Below are 18,123 nucleotides of genomic sequence, written 5' to 3' on the forward strand. Positions count from 1 at the left end.
ACAATTGACAGGAATGGGAGAAAGAAATACAGTAGAAGAAGAATGGGTAGCTCTGAGGGATGAAGTAGTGAAGGCAGCAGACGATCAAGTAGGTAAAAAGACGAGGGCTAATAGAAATCCTTGGGTAACAGAAGAAATATTGAATTTAATTGATGAAAGGAGAAAATATAAAAATGCAGTAAATGAAGCAGGCAAAAACGAATACAAACGTCTCAAAAATGAGATCGACAGGAAGTGCAAAATGGCTAAGCAGGGCTGGCTAGAGGACAAATGTAAGGATGTAGAGGCTTGTCTCACTAGGGGTAAGATAGATACTGCCTACAGGAAAATTAAAGAGACCTTTTGGAGAGAAGAGAACCACTTGTACGAATATCAAGAGCTCAGATGGCAACCCAGTTCTAAGCAAAGAAGGGAAGGCAGAAAGGTGGAAGGAGTATATAGAGGGTTTATACAAGGGCGATGTACTTGAGGACAATATTATGGAAATGGAAGAAGATGTAGATGAAGATGAAATGGGAGATAAGATACTGCGTGAAGAGTTTGACAGAGCACTGAAAGACCAGAGTCGAAACAAGGCCCCGGGAGTAGACAACATTCCATTAGAACTACTGATGGCCTTGGGAGAGCCAGTCATGACAAAACTCTACCATCTGGTGAGCAAGATGTATGAGACAGGCGAAATACCCTCAGACTTCAAGAAGAATATAGTAATTCCAATCCCAAAGAAAGCAGGTGTTGACAGATGTGAAAATTACCGAACTATCAGTTTAATAAGTCGCAGCTGCAAAATACTAATGCGAATTCTTTACAGACGAATGGAAAAACTGGTAGAAGCAGACCTCAGGGAAGATCAGTTTGGATTCCGTAGAAATGTTGGGATACGTGAGGCAATATTAACCTTACGACTTATCTTAGAAGAAAGATTAAGAAAAGCCAAACCTACGTTTCTGGCATTTGTAGACTTAGAGAAAGCTTTTGACAATGTTAACTGGAATACTCTCTTTCAAATTCTGAAGGTGGCAGGGGTAAAATACAGGGAGCGAAAAGCTATTTACAATTTGTACAGAAACCAGAGGGCAGTTATAAGAGTCGAGGGGCATGAAAGGGAAGCAGTGGTTGTGAAAGGAGTGAGACAGGGTTGTAGCCTCTCCCCGATGTTATTCAATCTGTATATTGAGCAAGCAGTAAAGGAAACAAAAGGAAAATTCGGAGTAGGTATTAAAATTCATGGAGAAGAAGTAAAAACTTTGAAGTTCGCCGATGACATTGTAATTCTGTCAGAGACAGCAAAGGACTTGGAAGAGCAGTTGAACGGAATGAACAGTGTCTTGAAAGGAGGATATAAGATGAACATTAACAAAAGCAAAACAAGGATAATGGAATGTAGTCAAATTAAATCGGGTGATGCTGAGGGAATTAGATTAGGAAATGACACACTTAAAGTTGTAAAGGAGTTTTGCTATTTAGGGAGTAAAATAACTGATGATGGTCGAAGTAGAGAGGATATAAAATGTAGACTGGCAATGGCAAGGAAATCGTTTCTGAAGAAGAGAAATTTGTTAACATCGAGTATAGATTTAAGTGTCAGGAAGTCGTTCTGAAAGTATTTGTATGGAGTGTAGCCATGTATGGAAGTGAAACGTGGACGATAACTAGTTTGGACAAGAAGAGAATAGAAGCTTTCGAAATGTGGTGCTACAGAAGAATGCTGAAGATAAGGTGGGTAGATCACGTAGCTAATGAGGAGGTATTGAATAGGATTGGTGAGAAGAGAAGTTTGTGGCACAACTTGACTAGAAGAAGGGATCGGTTGGTAGGACATGTTTTGAGGCATCAAGGGATCACCAATTTAGCATTGGAGGGCAGCGTGGAGGGTAAAAATCGTAGAGGGAGACCAAGAGACGAATACACTAAGCAGATTCAGAAGCATGTAGGTTGCAGTAGGTACTGGGAGATGAAGAAGCTTGCACAGGATAGAGTAGCATGGTGAGCTGCATCAAACCAGTCTCAGGACTGAAGACCACAACAACAAACAACTGTTGATTAGTTTATCTGTTTTGTCCTTGCTGTTGAATAGGAGATTAGCTGTAGTGCCATTTACATAAAATGATGTTGAATAGTTTTGGGATTTCAGTGTTTTGACTAGTTTGTCTGATAGCTTACCACAAGTTTCCCCAAGTGAAATTCCCTGATTTTCAGACAAGTTCTAGAATTTTCCTTGACAAATTTTGAGATCTTAAAGGTAAGTTAAGACATTAGTTGACAATGTGTCTTTGTAGCTACAGCACAAGAAACAATAGTGCAAACAAGGAAATATCTATAAAAAAAAAATTAAAAAATTAAAAAAAAATAATTGCAAGCAGATGGCATTTCCTGTTATGAGCAAAAATCGTAAGTACTAACATCAACATCTTTTGTAATGAAAGCAAACCAAATGGTGTAAGAGTTTTATTAATATCACTGATGTTATTTTATTTCAATAAAACGAAACACATTTGGCGACAAAAATACGCACTTCCTTGGAATTACAAGACAGATATTAAAATACCAGTGATTTTAGAAATAACCTAAAAAAAAAAAGTAGGCCTCTTGAAAAAAGCGTGTAAGACGAGGAAGGATTGTGTAAACCATTGCTGTAGGTGACTGCCAATAAAATGTTGGTATTGCCCATTGTGTTACATCTGTTTTGAGAAATATATGAGTATATAGCGTACAAACCGCCAGTGACTGACCCACTTTTTAAGTGCCAAAATGTTCTAGAACAAATAAAATGTCTACAAAACGCCACACTGTACAATGCACTTGCAGTGAAACAGTCACATTTCCTGGAGTCCATTGCCCATGGCGTCTGGCTTGCTGAGTAGCACCACAGTCTTGGGTCCATGGATAAACCATGAAACTCCGCTGCATTATGCCACACACAAACAGGACGGCCTGTGGGCAGATCGGTAAGACTGGATCCGACAAGCAGGACCTACACATTACTGGGAACTGAATGGCATCTGATCGGCAGGCCCGATCCATTAATGCTACCTGCAGAAATGGCCTGCGGTTTTGGCCCGTCATGGAAATCCACTCTTGTGGCTAGCTATTCATGAGCCACAGACAGCATGTTGATGAAATGAGACCATGGTGATCAATCCATGCAACAGATAACTTGTTCAAATATTCTGAGAATCAATAATAATGAGGATGGGTAGCAACTAAATGTGAAGATGATTGCTGAGCCACACATAGGCACATAAAAACACAATCACACTCTCACAACTAAATTTTCACCCACAGCTTTTGCCAGAAAATGAGAGCACACACACATTCATACAATCACATTCATACAATCACTCAGACAGAACTCATGCAAACATGATCGCCATCTCCGGTCATTACATCTACAGCCTCTGAGAATCAAATCCAAAGAAAATACTCCTCATGCCTCCCTGCCTCTCACCCAGCAGCTGCTAGGTTAGCGGCAAGAAGTGGTGGCAACACTGACTGCTAGCTGAGGGGAGTGCTAGGAAGGGGAGAGGTGGTGGTAATGAGGGAGTAGGAAAGCAGCGCATGTACTCAGTTGCACCCAGCCAGGGACAATCAATGGCACCTCAATAAACGAGGCAAAAATGAGATTTTTTCCAGTATTTTTTTTTTTTTTTCAAATTCCCATGGTATTTCTCTGATATGTTTGAAATTCCCTAGTATTCCCTAATTTCCAGAACCTATGGCAACCCTTTGCTTCCACTGCCCCGAGTGGAATGCAGAAGTTCTGAATAAAATTCACCAAACTGCAGTCTTTTATAGTTGTCATGCCCAGTGCAGAAAACACCATGTAGGTTGTGAATCCACTATCTTGAGGCTGTAATAAACTGTTAGTGAGGAAAACATTATTAAATTTTGAACTGATTTGTTTAGACGATATGCCTGTTCTCTGAGAGTGCCGATTGAGCTCTGACCTGACAGCCAAACCATCTTGTCCACCATCCAAGTTAGGCATGAACTGAAGATCTTGGAGGTACTCTGTGTGCCTTTTCATTCAGCAACTGTTTATTATTGTGCTGGTAATTAAAACTTTTGAAATAACTGATGATACCCTGCTATTGAGAGATACTTTTATATGAAATGAAAGTGAATTCGCTGTTTAGTTTATCTAACATTAATAAAGGAAATTTATCTTTTTGGAACACTACTTGCGAACACAGCGACGAATCATGGGGAAGGATCACAATTTAGGCATTCTTTCTCATGATATGTGTATTGAGTAAACTATCTGTCACTGGTACCTCACACCACATTACATCATCTTCCCACTGCTGCCATCCCAACTACTGTAAAAACAGCTTCTTGTATCTGAATATGATGGCTATACAGGCAGAAATATTATACTGCCAGTTTAAAAGAACAGATATATCTCAGTAAGTTATAACAACTGAAGGAATTTAGAAAGCTGCCACAGACATCACCTCAATACAGAAGAAGTTATTAACAAGATAAAGGACAGAGCAATACCTTGTGACATAAGGCTTTATGACATAAAGCCTTATTCAGGTAGAGAACCCATAGGATTGTAGTACTTGTGTGACATCAGCTTAAATGTGCCCTATTTTAATTAATTGCATTTAACATTCTGATGTGAGGACAGCAGATGGCCTCAATTATAACCTGCTGTCTATTTTAAGTAATAATGAGATGAATGTGAAAACTGTTTTTAAGATTCTGGGTGTTGTCTGCCCTTCTCTTCGAGGTAGTATGTATTATACTTTGATGTGTCAGAGTAGCTGGATCATCCTTCTTCGATGACTGATCTCAGGTAATTGGTTCTGTATGTGGCGTGACAGGCTGTTCTGCAGGAGGCAAGTATCCCTCCACGAGTTTAATACTATAACGTCAGTAACATCAACTCAGCTTCAAATGTACTATAGTGAATGCATGTAACAATATTGATCTAACTTAAAAAAAGAACGTGGATAATTAGTGCTCTGGAATGATAACAGTCATTGTAGGAACACAAATAAGCTGACAGCAGCAATTATTAACAAAAATACACACCACGCTGATGTAATACTCTACAACATTTATTATTTATTTCACAAACCGGGGTTCTGCTGTCATGCGATCATCAGCTACAAAGAAAAATATGGGTGCAATGAATTTTGCTGATCAGAGATTTTAAACTAGTGTATCTACAGAGAATCTCCATTTCCAGAGATGTAAAATGTTACTGTTACATTTAGGAATAAAACAAAAGGGATTATTTCAGTGTAAATGTATATGTAAATCAAAGGGGATCACTGCTGTCAGCTGCAGCAGGACATTACACAGAATCAGCAGCGATGAGTAAAAATGTGTACCGCGCCATGATTTGAACCCGGGATCTCCTGCTTACTAGGCAGGTGTGTTACCCACAGCACTATCCAAGACACAGCATTATTGCTTATCTTGGCACGCCTCATGACCAATCCATATTCCCACCGAGTGCCACCTATCCGCAGTTCCTCTCCATTTTACTCCCATTCACTGCTCTTGAGACATGTCTGAAAGAACAGACACCATGTGTTCATGTAATTGATACGCCTAAAAAGGCAATGGATCCACCTTCTTCAGTGTGGATGCACAAATATGATCCATCTCCTATCGGAATCTCAGAGTAGTGAACGGGAGTAAATTGGACAGGGGCGGATAGGTGGCGCTCAGTGGGAATGTGGATCAGTCGTGAAGCATGCCGAGATAGACCACACAGTTGCAATAATGCAGTAGCCCAGATGGGGTACTTGTTAACGCACCTGCATAGTAAGCAGGAGATATCGGGTTCAATTTCCAAACCAGTACGCATTTTCACTCTTCGCTGCTGATTCTGCATAATGTCCTGCTGCAACTGATAGCAGTGAGCCCCTTCAACTTACATATAATGTTTCACAGCTGTGGATTCTGCATGGTGCCTATTCATTCGAAAATGTCTGTGAAAGAACAGACAACATGCATTGATATAATTGATTCACCTAGCTTGACAATGGAGCCCTTTTTCACTGCAGATGCACAAATACATCCCACCTCCTGTGGGAATTTAAGAGCAGTGAACAGGAGTAAAATGGACAGGGACTGTGAATAGGTGGCACTCAGTGGGAATGTGGATCAGCCGTGAGGCAATCTGAGATAGTCCGCACAGTTGCGATAATGCTGCGTTCCACATGGTGCAGTGGTTAACGCACCTGACTGGTAAGCAGGACATCCAGAGTTTGAATCCTGATCCGGTACACATTTTCACTCGTCGCCACTGATTCCACATAATTCCCTCCTGCAGTTGACAGCAGTGACCCCTTTAACTTACATCAGTGTAAATGCTATGTAAGATTATTTAATTAAGACAAAATATGTGACACATTAACTAATGAACTGTATACAAGTTACAATACTTGTTCATAAAAGGAAATAAACTGAACAATAAACTTTGGTGATATGCTCCACAGCTGCGGCTGAACAAAATGATCTTGTCTTTAATAGGTACTAAGTTACAAACAGATAAGATATACGGTGGAACTTCAATTTTACATTATCCGATTTACATTTTTTGCAATTCTACGCCAAATATTAGTATCCCCTGTGAAAAACCCGTAAGATCAACATTTCTTCCTAGTAAGGTTTACCCCGAGCCTACATTCTTACTCATGTCTCACTTAACTTTGATTCGTTTTCTTCCTAATGATATTTGATGTGACTGAATGATATGTAAGTGGCACAAAAGAGAGATGGTTCGCACCATGGGTGGTGGCAGAGTTAAGGGAATATTTTAGGCCATTGTGGAGGGGGGAGATGTGAAGAGGAAAACCTGACGTAATCCATGATTAATGTTGCCAACACAACTTGCAACATTTAGCTTCACTGTGCAATTATGATACAACTAGTGCTAGGTTGCAGTGGTAACTAAAAAACAAGGCAGTCCATGAGAAGTGTTCCAGACCGAGACAATATGTGACGAAGTGGCTCTGCCACCATCTTTTCTTGTGCCACTTATAGCTCAGTCTCAACTTTTTGCTTGTATTTCAGATGTACTGCATTCAGCAACACTATCAACTGCCAACCTTTTAAATTCAAACACTGAGTCTCGAAAAATATGCTCGGTCGTAATCAAGGAAACTTCACTCATTTCTGACTCGTGAACTCCTATTGGCTGGAGACTTATCAAGTCATCTAGTAGCCAGTGCAGCCACCACACCACACTAACACACGCAAAATCAGCTTGTCTACTGGACATGTGGAAGGGGGAGCAGCCCTCACTGACAGGTGCGCAGGTAGTGTGAAATCATTTTGTGCAGTGCTGAAAATATATTTTCATGCAGATGATGTGCTATGACAGATGTCCCACGGAAATAGAAAAAGGGTTTTGCGATAGCACATTTTAAAGACTTCCTTGTTCAAATCTTACATGATACAATGGCAACAACTACATACACTACTCATGTATATACTTTGCACCACACACATACCACACTCTGTAGATCATAAAGATTGGCAGCAGTGATAGAGGGCATGAAGCGAAACTGTAGCACCTGAGCTTTGTTTCTAATTTACATTTTACACAGAGTATACAAATTCACTGAGCCAATTTCTAATCAGCTTTTAACGTCAATTAGGGAAGCAAACTTATTTTTTCACATGTCTGTTTCTCTCAGCAAGCCTAAAAGAACACTTTAACAGTGGTGAACATCGGAAGTGCGGCTCATAAGAAAATCATTAAACAATAACAGCAATGGTGACAAAAGTATGTCATTAAGCAAATGTCCACATTTATGCTTATGGTTTAACCACTTAGCTCCTGTGATGTTTTTGGTTTAATTCAACATATTCATCAATTGTTCTTATTTTCTGGGTGAGTGGATGATCTCTAGAAAACATGTTTTGAACACATGAATGTCAGAAAGCAGCTCAATTAACTTTTACCTAACTACAATTTCAATTTTTTGATGAGTGCTTGCTGTTACATATCTGTGATTTTTTAAGAACTGATGAAATTCATTATCACAAACTATTGTATAAACACTGTATTGTACATTTAATTTCCCTCACTTACAGATTCTACACAAACTATTGGAGAGGATTGCAATTTTTAATCATATATGTCCATTACATGTGTTTTTGCTCATATTTTTGAGGGTTTTTAACATTTTCCTTGATTATGCATTTTCCTCACTTTTGGGTTTTTGAAGTCTGGACTGCACAAAAACATAAAATAGTGGTTTCAATGTACTAGTGAGATTAAGTAGGTAAGTGAAGCACCTGTGACTGTACAAAGTAAAATTTTGTAACACAGTGAGATATGATAGTAACTGGAACAAAGAAAAAAGGAGCATGTGAGTAAGAGGGGTAATTCACAACACGGCCTTGGTGGAATTATGAGTAATATCTGAAGTTAGAAATGGCAAGTAAGGGAACTGTGCCTGGCCATTCAGTACTAAGCTTGGGTTGATGGCCACATTTCAAGATAGTTCATCCTTGTTCCCTTACAGAAGTGGTGTAATACTTCATGTTTTGCATTGTAGTTATGGCCTACTTTAAGCAAGTGATATGCGAAAACAGAACCTCCTTTTCTCAGTTTCCAACTTCAGATTTATCTATTTAGAATTTGCCACAAGTGATTTTATATATTCCACTCTTTTCCGAAGCTGGAGTGCTATCTTTACCACTGGGCAAAAAGTGACCTACAGTGTAACGCACATAAAATGATATTCTTGGGTTCCTGGATTTAAGCTTCCTGGTTACATCCAGTGAGACTTTTCCTAAATATGGAATTTTGCACCATTTATTGTGTTCTTTAGGTGGTGGGTTGAGAACAGGGCAAAGACGAAAATACATCTGTTGTTTCTGCTTTCTGTGCATTATGGTGTCCACCAACGTAGCCATTGTTTGAAGCTATTTGTTTGATTGTATTTAATTCCATTTGGAAGTTGTCTTCACTCATGGTGATAGATATTAGGTGATGTATCACTGACTGATGCAGCACACTTAAGGGTCACTGGGTGTTGAGAATTGGTAGGCATTACAACATCTGTTGTGATAGGTTTCCTATGAATCTTGAAAGTATGTATACAGTCAGTGATGTCTGTGATTATATCTAAATAATGCATGCAGCTGTCCCCAAATTCCATTATGAATTTTATACTGTTGTGTTTAGTATTTAGTTGCTTCAGGAATTTTTTGAGTTGTCTGGTAGTATACATAACTTGAAGGAACATCACAGAAGCCCGGAAACTTAGAAAAGGAGACGCTACTTTTGCTGACCACCTGCTTAAAGAATGCAATATCTAGAAGGTGAAACATGAAGTATTATGTCACATCCATAAAGGAAGGAAGACAAACTACCCTGGAATAATGGAAATTAATAAACATATGTCTATCAGCCCAAGCTTAGTACTAAAAGACTACACAGTTCCCTGACTAGACACTTCTAAATGCAGATACTACTCATAATCTCACCATGGTCATATTGTAAATTACCTCTCTTACTCACATGCTCCATTTTCCTTTATTGCAGTTGCTACAATTTCTCCTGTTGTGTTAAAAAAATTACTTTGCATAATCACAGCTGTATCACTTATCTGCTTACTCTCACTAGTACATTTTATCTGTTTGTAATTTAAGACCTTTTAAAGATGAAGTTATTTTGTTCAGCCACAACTTTCAAGCCTCGCAACAAAGTTTACGGCTCAATTTATTTTCTTCTATGAACAACTGTTGTAATTTGTATATAACCCATTAGTTACTGTGTTGCATATTTTATCTGAGTTAAATAATGTTAGTATCGCATTTACACTGAAATAGTCCCTTTTTAATTTATTCCTATATCTGACATTAACATTTTTCATTTCTGGAAACGGAGATACTCTGTTGATACACCAGTTTAAAATCTTTGATCCAACAAAACTCCACTGCCCGCAAACGTATCTTTATACCTAATGACGGCATAACAGCCAAAAACCCCTCCGTGTATTGTAGGCTATTACACCAATGTAGAGTGTTTTTTCATTCAAAATGAATAAAATATTCTACCAAGAACCGATGGTACTGTCAATCAACACTGTGAAAGCAGTAAATTAACTTAGTATTCCCACCAGCAGATATCGTGATGGAGACAGACCAGTGGCATGGTTATTATGGCAGAACAGTGAGGGCAACAGCCATGGGGGACACATGTGATGAGTTGTATGGGCGGACTTGATGACGTAAGTGTTTACCAACTGGTGGCAATAAGTTGGGTGGGGCAGTTCTAATGTTGCGTTAACCCACTGCAGAACTCAACTTGCACCTTGTGCCATGTACTGTTGACGTGTGCTCAGTCATCAGCCACCGACACCTGCCATGTGTTGTGTGTATCCACATGCACATCTGTACGAGGTTTCTGACCTTCTGCCTGCCTGTAGACTGACTCACATGGCAAGTTTTCATCTCCTCTTGCAGGGTCCTGTTCGTCGACTTCTTGAGCCACCGTCAGCCAGTACAGTTTCTTGTGACGACTTCTGTTCACTGGCCTTGTCACATCTCGCAGGTACTAAAGTGGTGATGAAGGTCAGTCTTACACGTGTGACACTTCCATTTTTTTCTTCCCCTTTTATAACGTTAATTTTGGGCGGCTATATACGTGGCATTTCTGAAATGCTGGTAGGAACAGCTGTACCTACAGAACGAGCAGCAGAAGCAGCAGCACGAGCAGATGCAGGACCTGTTAACTGGAATGTGGAATTGCTTCATGACCGTGCCATGCTGGTGGTGGGCCCGACGCCCACTTTCTGCCTGTTTTGTGAGTCTATGGTAATGTTGAAAAATTACATGTGCCAATTCTTGCTGTGCTACCAGGAAGGACATATCGTCAATCCAATCGATAAAGCCACCTCAGTATTGTCCAGCTGCGTGTGGTTGTATGAAACTGTACAAAATCTGAAGCCCTCCGCTGGGCGCGAAAGGCTCCTCTCTGAAAAACTTTGTTGGTTACTAATGCAGTATTTTCGACATCAAACTCATGTAGTGGTGGCACAGTTGCAACTTAACCAACACCACAAGCAGTTCAGACAGTCACACGCAGCCAAGATCACCGATGTGCAGGGTCTCTCACAAAAGTGTCATTGAGGGAGTCCCAAATGAGCAACATCATAATTATACTCGCTAATTCAGGATGTGATTATTCAGTTAGCATCTGATCTTGAAGTCTCATCAAAGGCTTTCCCCTTGTCAATCTTCTTTAGTTGACATTTCCCACATTGCAGTACCACATGAGCTTACAGCAGTTACAAGGCATGTTCTTTCCAACAACCGGCAGGTGGCGCAATTAGGCATGCATGGTAAACAGGTCCCGCTGTGCCACAGGGTTCCCCAGGCAGCCATCCCTCTCACCAGTCGCCATGTGTTCACGCCATTGACGATTCCTGCACAGTGACACCACGGCACTGCCCATCTCTGCCTCCATCGCATTCAGCAGATTCAGCAGATTCGCATTGATGGCAATGTCATAATTCCTGCCTGTTTGGGTACTTGGCATCACACTATTTTCACTCAATGAGTAAGCTAGCTGCCCTGCCTGGATTGTCTTTTGCTGCATGTTTGATGAGACTGCCCACAAGAGGAGGCTGTGTGTAGTGCATACTATGAAGTAGGCCACTTAGCACTTTTTTGTGAGCGTCAGTGGGCCGCGGGTCAGTCACCAGACATTCCATGTGCTTTCACTGGAGTATGGGACTGTCTCCCAAGTCCCATACATGTTGCTCCAACATATTTTGCTAACATTGGCAGTGGATGGGTGACTGGTTGAATTTCAAAAAGACTCTGGAGCGATGGTCAGTCTCATTAACTTATAGATACATGCAGGCTCTTGAGCTGCCCAGCATCACAACAGCCATTGTCAATTTCATGTCTTACAGTAAACAGTGTATTCCTTTGAGGGGGCAATGCTCCATCTCAACATGTTATTAGAATGTGGAACAGCAACTTACACAGTTAGCAGACAATGTGCCATTGGTAAAAATATTTTTGGATTAGAGGCTTTTTCTGGTTTTTGCTTCCAGATAGTTTCAAAAGTCCATTTAGTGTTTCAGTAGTTGGTCCCTTTTCAAGATTTGGACTCCGTATTACGGTAGTACAACCGGCTTTTTGAGAATACCTTGGGTCGGGCAGAAAATTTTGAGGCATGTTTCTCTTAAGCTGTCAGCAGAGCCTAAAGTTTGTCGTCCCCACCCCATTCCCTTCTCCACAAGCGATAAGGTAAGGATTGAGTTGCAGCATTGGCAGGATCAGGGCATCATTCTCCTATTTCATCAAGTCAGTGGTCCACCCCATTGGTGGTGATTCAGAAGCCGACAGTGCCATGCACCTCTGAAATGATTTTAAACTGATGGGCAACATGCAGTGTGTCTCAGATTCATATCCAATTCTCTGGGCGGAGGAGTTGTTGGTGAAGTCATCTGGGAGCCAGTGTTTTTTATGCACTGACTTGTGTGATGCATACCTGTAGGTGCCATTGGATACGGCTTCCTTGACTTTCTTGGTACTTAACACGCCCTTTGGCCTTTACCAGTTTAATCACTTGCCTTTTGGAATTTCATCTGCGCCAGGAATTTATCAGTTATATATGGAGCAGGTTTGGGAAAGTCAGCCATGACAAAACTCTTCCAGCTGGTGTGCAAGATGCACAAGACAAATGAAATACCCTCAGACTTACAGAAGAATCTAATAATTCTAATTCCAAACAAAGCAGTTGCTGACAGGTGTGAAAATTGCTGAACTATCAGATTAATAAGTCGTGGTTGCAAAATACTAAAAGGAATTAAGGAATTCTGTAAAAAAAAAAAAAAAAAAAAAAAAATCAAGTGAAGCCGACCTCAGTGAAGATCAGTTTGGATTCTGGAGAAATATAGGAACACACAAGGCAATACTGATACCACAACTTATCTTAGATGATACGCTAAGGAGAGGCAAACCTACATTTATAGCATTTGTAAACTTAGAGAAAGGTTTTGCCAATGTTGACTGGAATAATCTCTTTGAAAACCTGAAAGTATCAGGGGAAAAATACGGGAAGTGAAAGGCTATTTACTACTTGTACAAAAACCAGGTGATAGTTATTAGAGTTGAGAGGTATAAAAGGGAAGCAGTGGTTTACAAGGGGGTTATTCAATCTGTACACTGAGCAAGAAGTAAAGGACCATAGAAAAATTTGGAGTAAGAATTAAAGTTCTAGAAGAAGAAATAAAAACTTTGATGTTGGTCGATAACATTGTAACTCTGCTTGAGACAACATAGGACATCGAAGAGCAGTTGTATGGAATGGACAGTGTCTTGAAATGAGGATATACGATGAACACCAATAAAAGCAAAACAGGGATAATGGAATGTAGTCAAATTAAATCAGATGAGGCTGAGGGAGTTAGATTAGGAAATGAGACACTTGAGTTTCGCTATTTGGGCACAAAATAACTGATGATGACCAAAGTAGAGAGGATACAAAATGTAGACTGACAATGGCAAGAGAAGCATTTCTGAAAAGAGAGACTTGTTATCTTTGAATACTGACTAAGTGTTAAGAAACCATTTCTGACGGTAATTGTCTGAAGTATAGCCATGTAAGGAACTGAAACATGTATGATACAAAGTTTAGACAAAAAGAGAATAAGAGCTTCTGAGATGTGATGCTATGCTACAGAAGAATACTGAAGATTAGGTGGAAAGATCATGTGTGGCACAACTTGACTAAGAAAGGGGTTGGTTGACGTGATACATGCTGAGACATCAAGGGACACCAATTTAGCACTGGAGGGAAGTGTGGGGGATAAAAATTGTAGAGGGAGGCCATGGGATGCATATAGTAAGCAGATTCAGAAGGAAGTAGTTGCAGAAGTAATTAGGAGATGAAGAGGACAGGATAGAGTAGCATGAAGAGCTGCATCAACCCAGTCTTTGGATTGAAGACCACAACAACAACAACAACAACAACAACTTTGGAGCAGTTAATTCAGGACATTCCCTGTCCCATAAACTACCTTGATGACATCTGGGTTGTAAGCTCCACACGACAGGAACATTTACAGGTGTCCTGTCTTCTGAAGAATGGCCCTCGTTACAAGCTGGAAAAGTGCAGTTTGTTTTTCCCAAAGATGTAATTTTGGAATATGTGCTCACCCCTCTGGATTATCAGTCATCGACAACCTGTCAGTGATAAAAAAACCTGAAGGATCTCCAGACTTTTTTGAGCAAAATTTCACATTATCCTACGCTCATTCTCCATGCCATGCACATTTACCATCCTCTTAAACAGCTTCACCAAAAGGACCTAATATATGTCTGGTCTGCTCTTCAGTACCTCAAGCAGTGTTTGTGCTCTGTTCACTGTTTGTTTCTTTCACGCCATGTAGATCTTCAAGTTTGGCCTGTGATGTGTTCAAGTATGACAACATAATGGAACTGGATGGATAAAAGAATCTGCTCAACAAGGGCAGCAGGGGAAAACACATATCAAAGTACTTAAATTTGCAAGCTTTCGGAGCCTGTGGCTCTTCTGGCAGAAGGGTTGAAGGGGAAGCAAAAGGGATGAAGTAAAAGGACCAATGAGGTTTAGCAAATGGGAAAAGTTTGGAAAAATCAACCAGAATGTCAGGTCAGGGAAGACTTGCCAAATGGGATGAGAAGGAAACATTGATTGTTGGGAACTGCACCAGATGAAATGAAGGTTTTCAAATCCCAGCCAGTACAGTCTCCAATAACCAGTCTTTCCTTTCCATCCCACATGGTAAGTTTCCCCTGACACAGAGTTTTAGAGAACTTCTCCAGAATCTCCCAATTTCCTAAGCCTCACCAGTCCTTTCCCTTCTGCCAGAAGAAGGATCCACTGGCTCCACAAGGTTGCAAATTTAAATACTTTTTATATGTACTCTCCTGCTGCCACTTGATGAATAGATTTCATATCCACCCAGTTACATTAAATTTTCAAAAATTGATTATTTTCACTGATATATTAGCCAATACGGCAATGGGTGGTTCTGTCCCCTGGATGGCGTGAACAGCCCTTCACTTACGCATCAAAGACACTTTCTGCAGCACAATGCAATTATTCACAGATGGAAAAGGAGGCACTGGCTACTGTTTTCAGAATTAAAAAGTTCCACATTCTCTTGTTTATGGCAAGGTTCCTCCTCATCACCAATCATTAACCAATGGCTTCTGCACTTAGCCCTCATGCCAAGCTGCCAAATAGAACTAAATTGCAAAGGTGGGCCCCCTTTCTCAGTAATTAATGCTATGACATTTGCCCAGTATGAGAGCACTGATGCACTATCACGGCTGCCAGTAGGGACTATTTGGGACTCGACTGGCAGGAGGCGCTTGTGTTTGCATTGGATGATACCTTGCAGCAAGCCTTCTCAGATTTTCCATCGACAGCATGAGAGATCACACCTGCCATGTCTACTACTTGCTTTTCCACAGCTGCTACTCACTTTTCTGGGAAACATTTCAGCTGTCCAACTGGTTTAGATGGAGCACGACTCTTCAGGTGTGGATCCTGCATGGTGTACATTTTATCTCTTACATGATCCACTCAACATTGCACATGTGTTGCACTGTGGTGTGACTTACATCAAGATGGTGTGACATCTTGTCTACTGGCTTGGGATCAAACCTGACATCAAACACCTGGTGCAGACTCGCAGGGCCTATGCACCCAACCCGGCTGCACTACCGCGCCAGTTTTCCCTTGGGCCAGACCGAGGGTACCCTCAGGACACGGTGCATATCAATTTCACAGATCCTTCTTGGGCAGGAAGTGGTTCTTGGTGGTCAACGCTTTGCCAAATTTTCTGTACATAGCTAAGCTGTCCTCCACATTGTCGACTGTCACTTTGTCGACCATCACTGCCTGTGCCTTATCTGTCATTTTTGCCAATGAGGGATCCCCCATGACCTTCATGTCCGATAACAGTTGACAATTTCTGTTGCAGGAGTTTGAAGACTTTCTTTTGTTACGGTATCCAGCACCTGACTACTGCCCAATTTCCCCTGACTTCTAACTCAGAGGTGGACGGTTTGTGTATACGTTCAAGATCCAAATGATGAAGTCCATGTATGCCTCTTTCCATATCGACACATTGTCAAATTTCCTGGCTACTTAACAGTACCACATTCGATGGTATTTTTTGTGATGTCTCATTGTCACTGTAGGTTTGTACTATGGGAAGCACGGAGAGCATATTGTTTGGTGGCCAGTATCCCCTTCTATAACACTAACTGCACGCATGTATTAACAGGGTTCTTTATTCATAGGTACAAGAAGTTACTTAACTTGAGATAGTCCAGGTGTTGTGGAACAAGCTCATCTTTAGTAGTCCATGTTAGCCTCACTGCTGGTGAAGTACACTTCTCACTATGTACACTACTCTCGTCGCTATGTGCAGTCTGCAACTGAGCTGCGACTGATGACTCAGTGACTCACTGGATGATTGACTGGCCCTCCAGTCTACGACAGCGATCTAAATACTGGCAGTCGAGAGAGCATTGGTGGCACGTTGCTTGTGAGTCTCTATTTGGCCTCTCTCCTGATAGGCATGTTGCTTGCACCTACTACCGATCTTCTCACAACCTTTTTGCTGACCGAAATGCTGGCGCTAGCTTATGCCAGCACAGTATTACTAAAAATAAACTTTTCATGGCGGCATTTTACTGTCATTCACACACTTATACCAACCTATGAGGGTTGTACCAAAAGTAATGTTCCCATAGTTTTTAGAAATAGAAAACATTGTTTATTGTTACACTTTTGTCTATCTTTCAACACTCTCCATTTTTTCGACACACTTTTGAAGACGGTCTTCCAGCTTTTGTATTCCTAAGCTGAACAAGTCTCCCACCAACTTGCTGAGGAAGCGTGAGACCTCTGCTCAGACTTCATCATCACTCTTGATGCGTTTGCCACCTAAGTGTTCCTTTAGCTTGGGAAAGAGGTGATAATCGCTGGGGGCTAAGTCTGGGCTATACGGGGGATGGGGCATAATAGTCCACCCAAATTACTTCAAAAGCTCATGTGTTTGACGAGCGAAATGGGGTCAAGTGTTGTCGTGAAGAATCACTACTCCCTCTGTCAGTTGTCCTCTCCGGCGATTCTCTATTGCTTGACGGTGTTTGGTAAATGTTTCACAATATCTGTCTGAGTTTATTGTTGTCCCCCTTCCAATCCCAAAACACAGTTGAGATAACCTTTCCTGCCGACTGCATTTGTTTGAATTTCTTTGGTGGCAGTGAATGGGAGTGACGCCACTGACGAGATTGTTGTTTTGTTTTGGGGGTGTAATGAAACACCCAAGTTTCATCTCCTGTGAGAATGCTTGCAGATTCCAACAACTTCTCCTTGTTGCTTCCCCCATCACACTGTTGAAGGAACTTGCGAGTTGTCAAGGCGTTGCTCCTTTTGTCAGTCAGCATCTGGAGGACCCAGTGAGCGCACACCTTGCGATAACCAACATTTCTGTTAAAGTCCTTTAAATTTTGCCATGGGAAGCTTCAGGAATGCGTTCAACAAGTTCATGGACAGTGACTCTCCAATCTTTGAGCAGCTCACTGTTGATCTTCTGGACAACAGCATCTGAAACCGGTGGTCTTCCACTCCATTCTTCATCCTGAATTTCCATGCGACCCTCAGCTAAAGCCCTGCACCATTTGTGGACGTGCTGAACAGATATGCACTCTTCACCATAAATCTCAGTCAGTTGCCAATTAATCTCCACGGCCGGTAACTTCCTTGAATGGAGAAACCGAATTACTGCTCGAACCTCGCACTTGGCTGGAGCGGCAATCAACACTTCCATCTCTGATGGCTGCCACGCCAACACTGAGCAATGTAGCGAATCGCGGATGGGCGGGCTCGGGAATGGGGGAACCACTGCACACGGCACTGTTGTTGAATTTAGCCTAGCACCTTCCTTTGAGGCTGTAGCTGATTGGGAACCTTACTTTTGGTACAACCTTCGTACCTTCTCAGCAGGAGAAATTGCATGTTGAAAATTTGTGTCCTGTTTTGTGAGAGTAGCTGATACTAGTTGTCCCAAAAAGTAGAATTCGTGATATATGTTGAGAGAGCTCACAAAAAAACACAGCTGAGCTAGA

General features: G+C 41.2%; 1 protein-coding gene across 1 annotated transcript in view; it reads right to left on the reverse strand.

Annotated features, from left to right (window-relative positions):
• The window catches only part of LOC124620186 (cohesin subunit SA-1-like), a 184,353-nt gene extending 168,809 nt beyond the window's left edge, over positions 1–15,544 (reverse strand). The window contains exon 1 of the mRNA XM_047146856.1: positions 15,465–15,544. Coding sequence (XP_047002812.1) covers positions 15,465–15,544 — 80 coding nt within the window. The remainder of the gene's footprint in view (positions 1–15,464) is intronic.
• Between the last annotated feature and the right edge of the window lie 2,579 nt (positions 15,545–18,123).

This window comes from Schistocerca americana, chromosome 6, assembly GCF_021461395.2.
Source record: "Schistocerca americana isolate TAMUIC-IGC-003095 chromosome 6, iqSchAmer2.1, whole genome shotgun sequence".
NCBI lineage: Eukaryota > Metazoa > Arthropoda > Insecta > Orthoptera > Acrididae > Schistocerca > Schistocerca americana.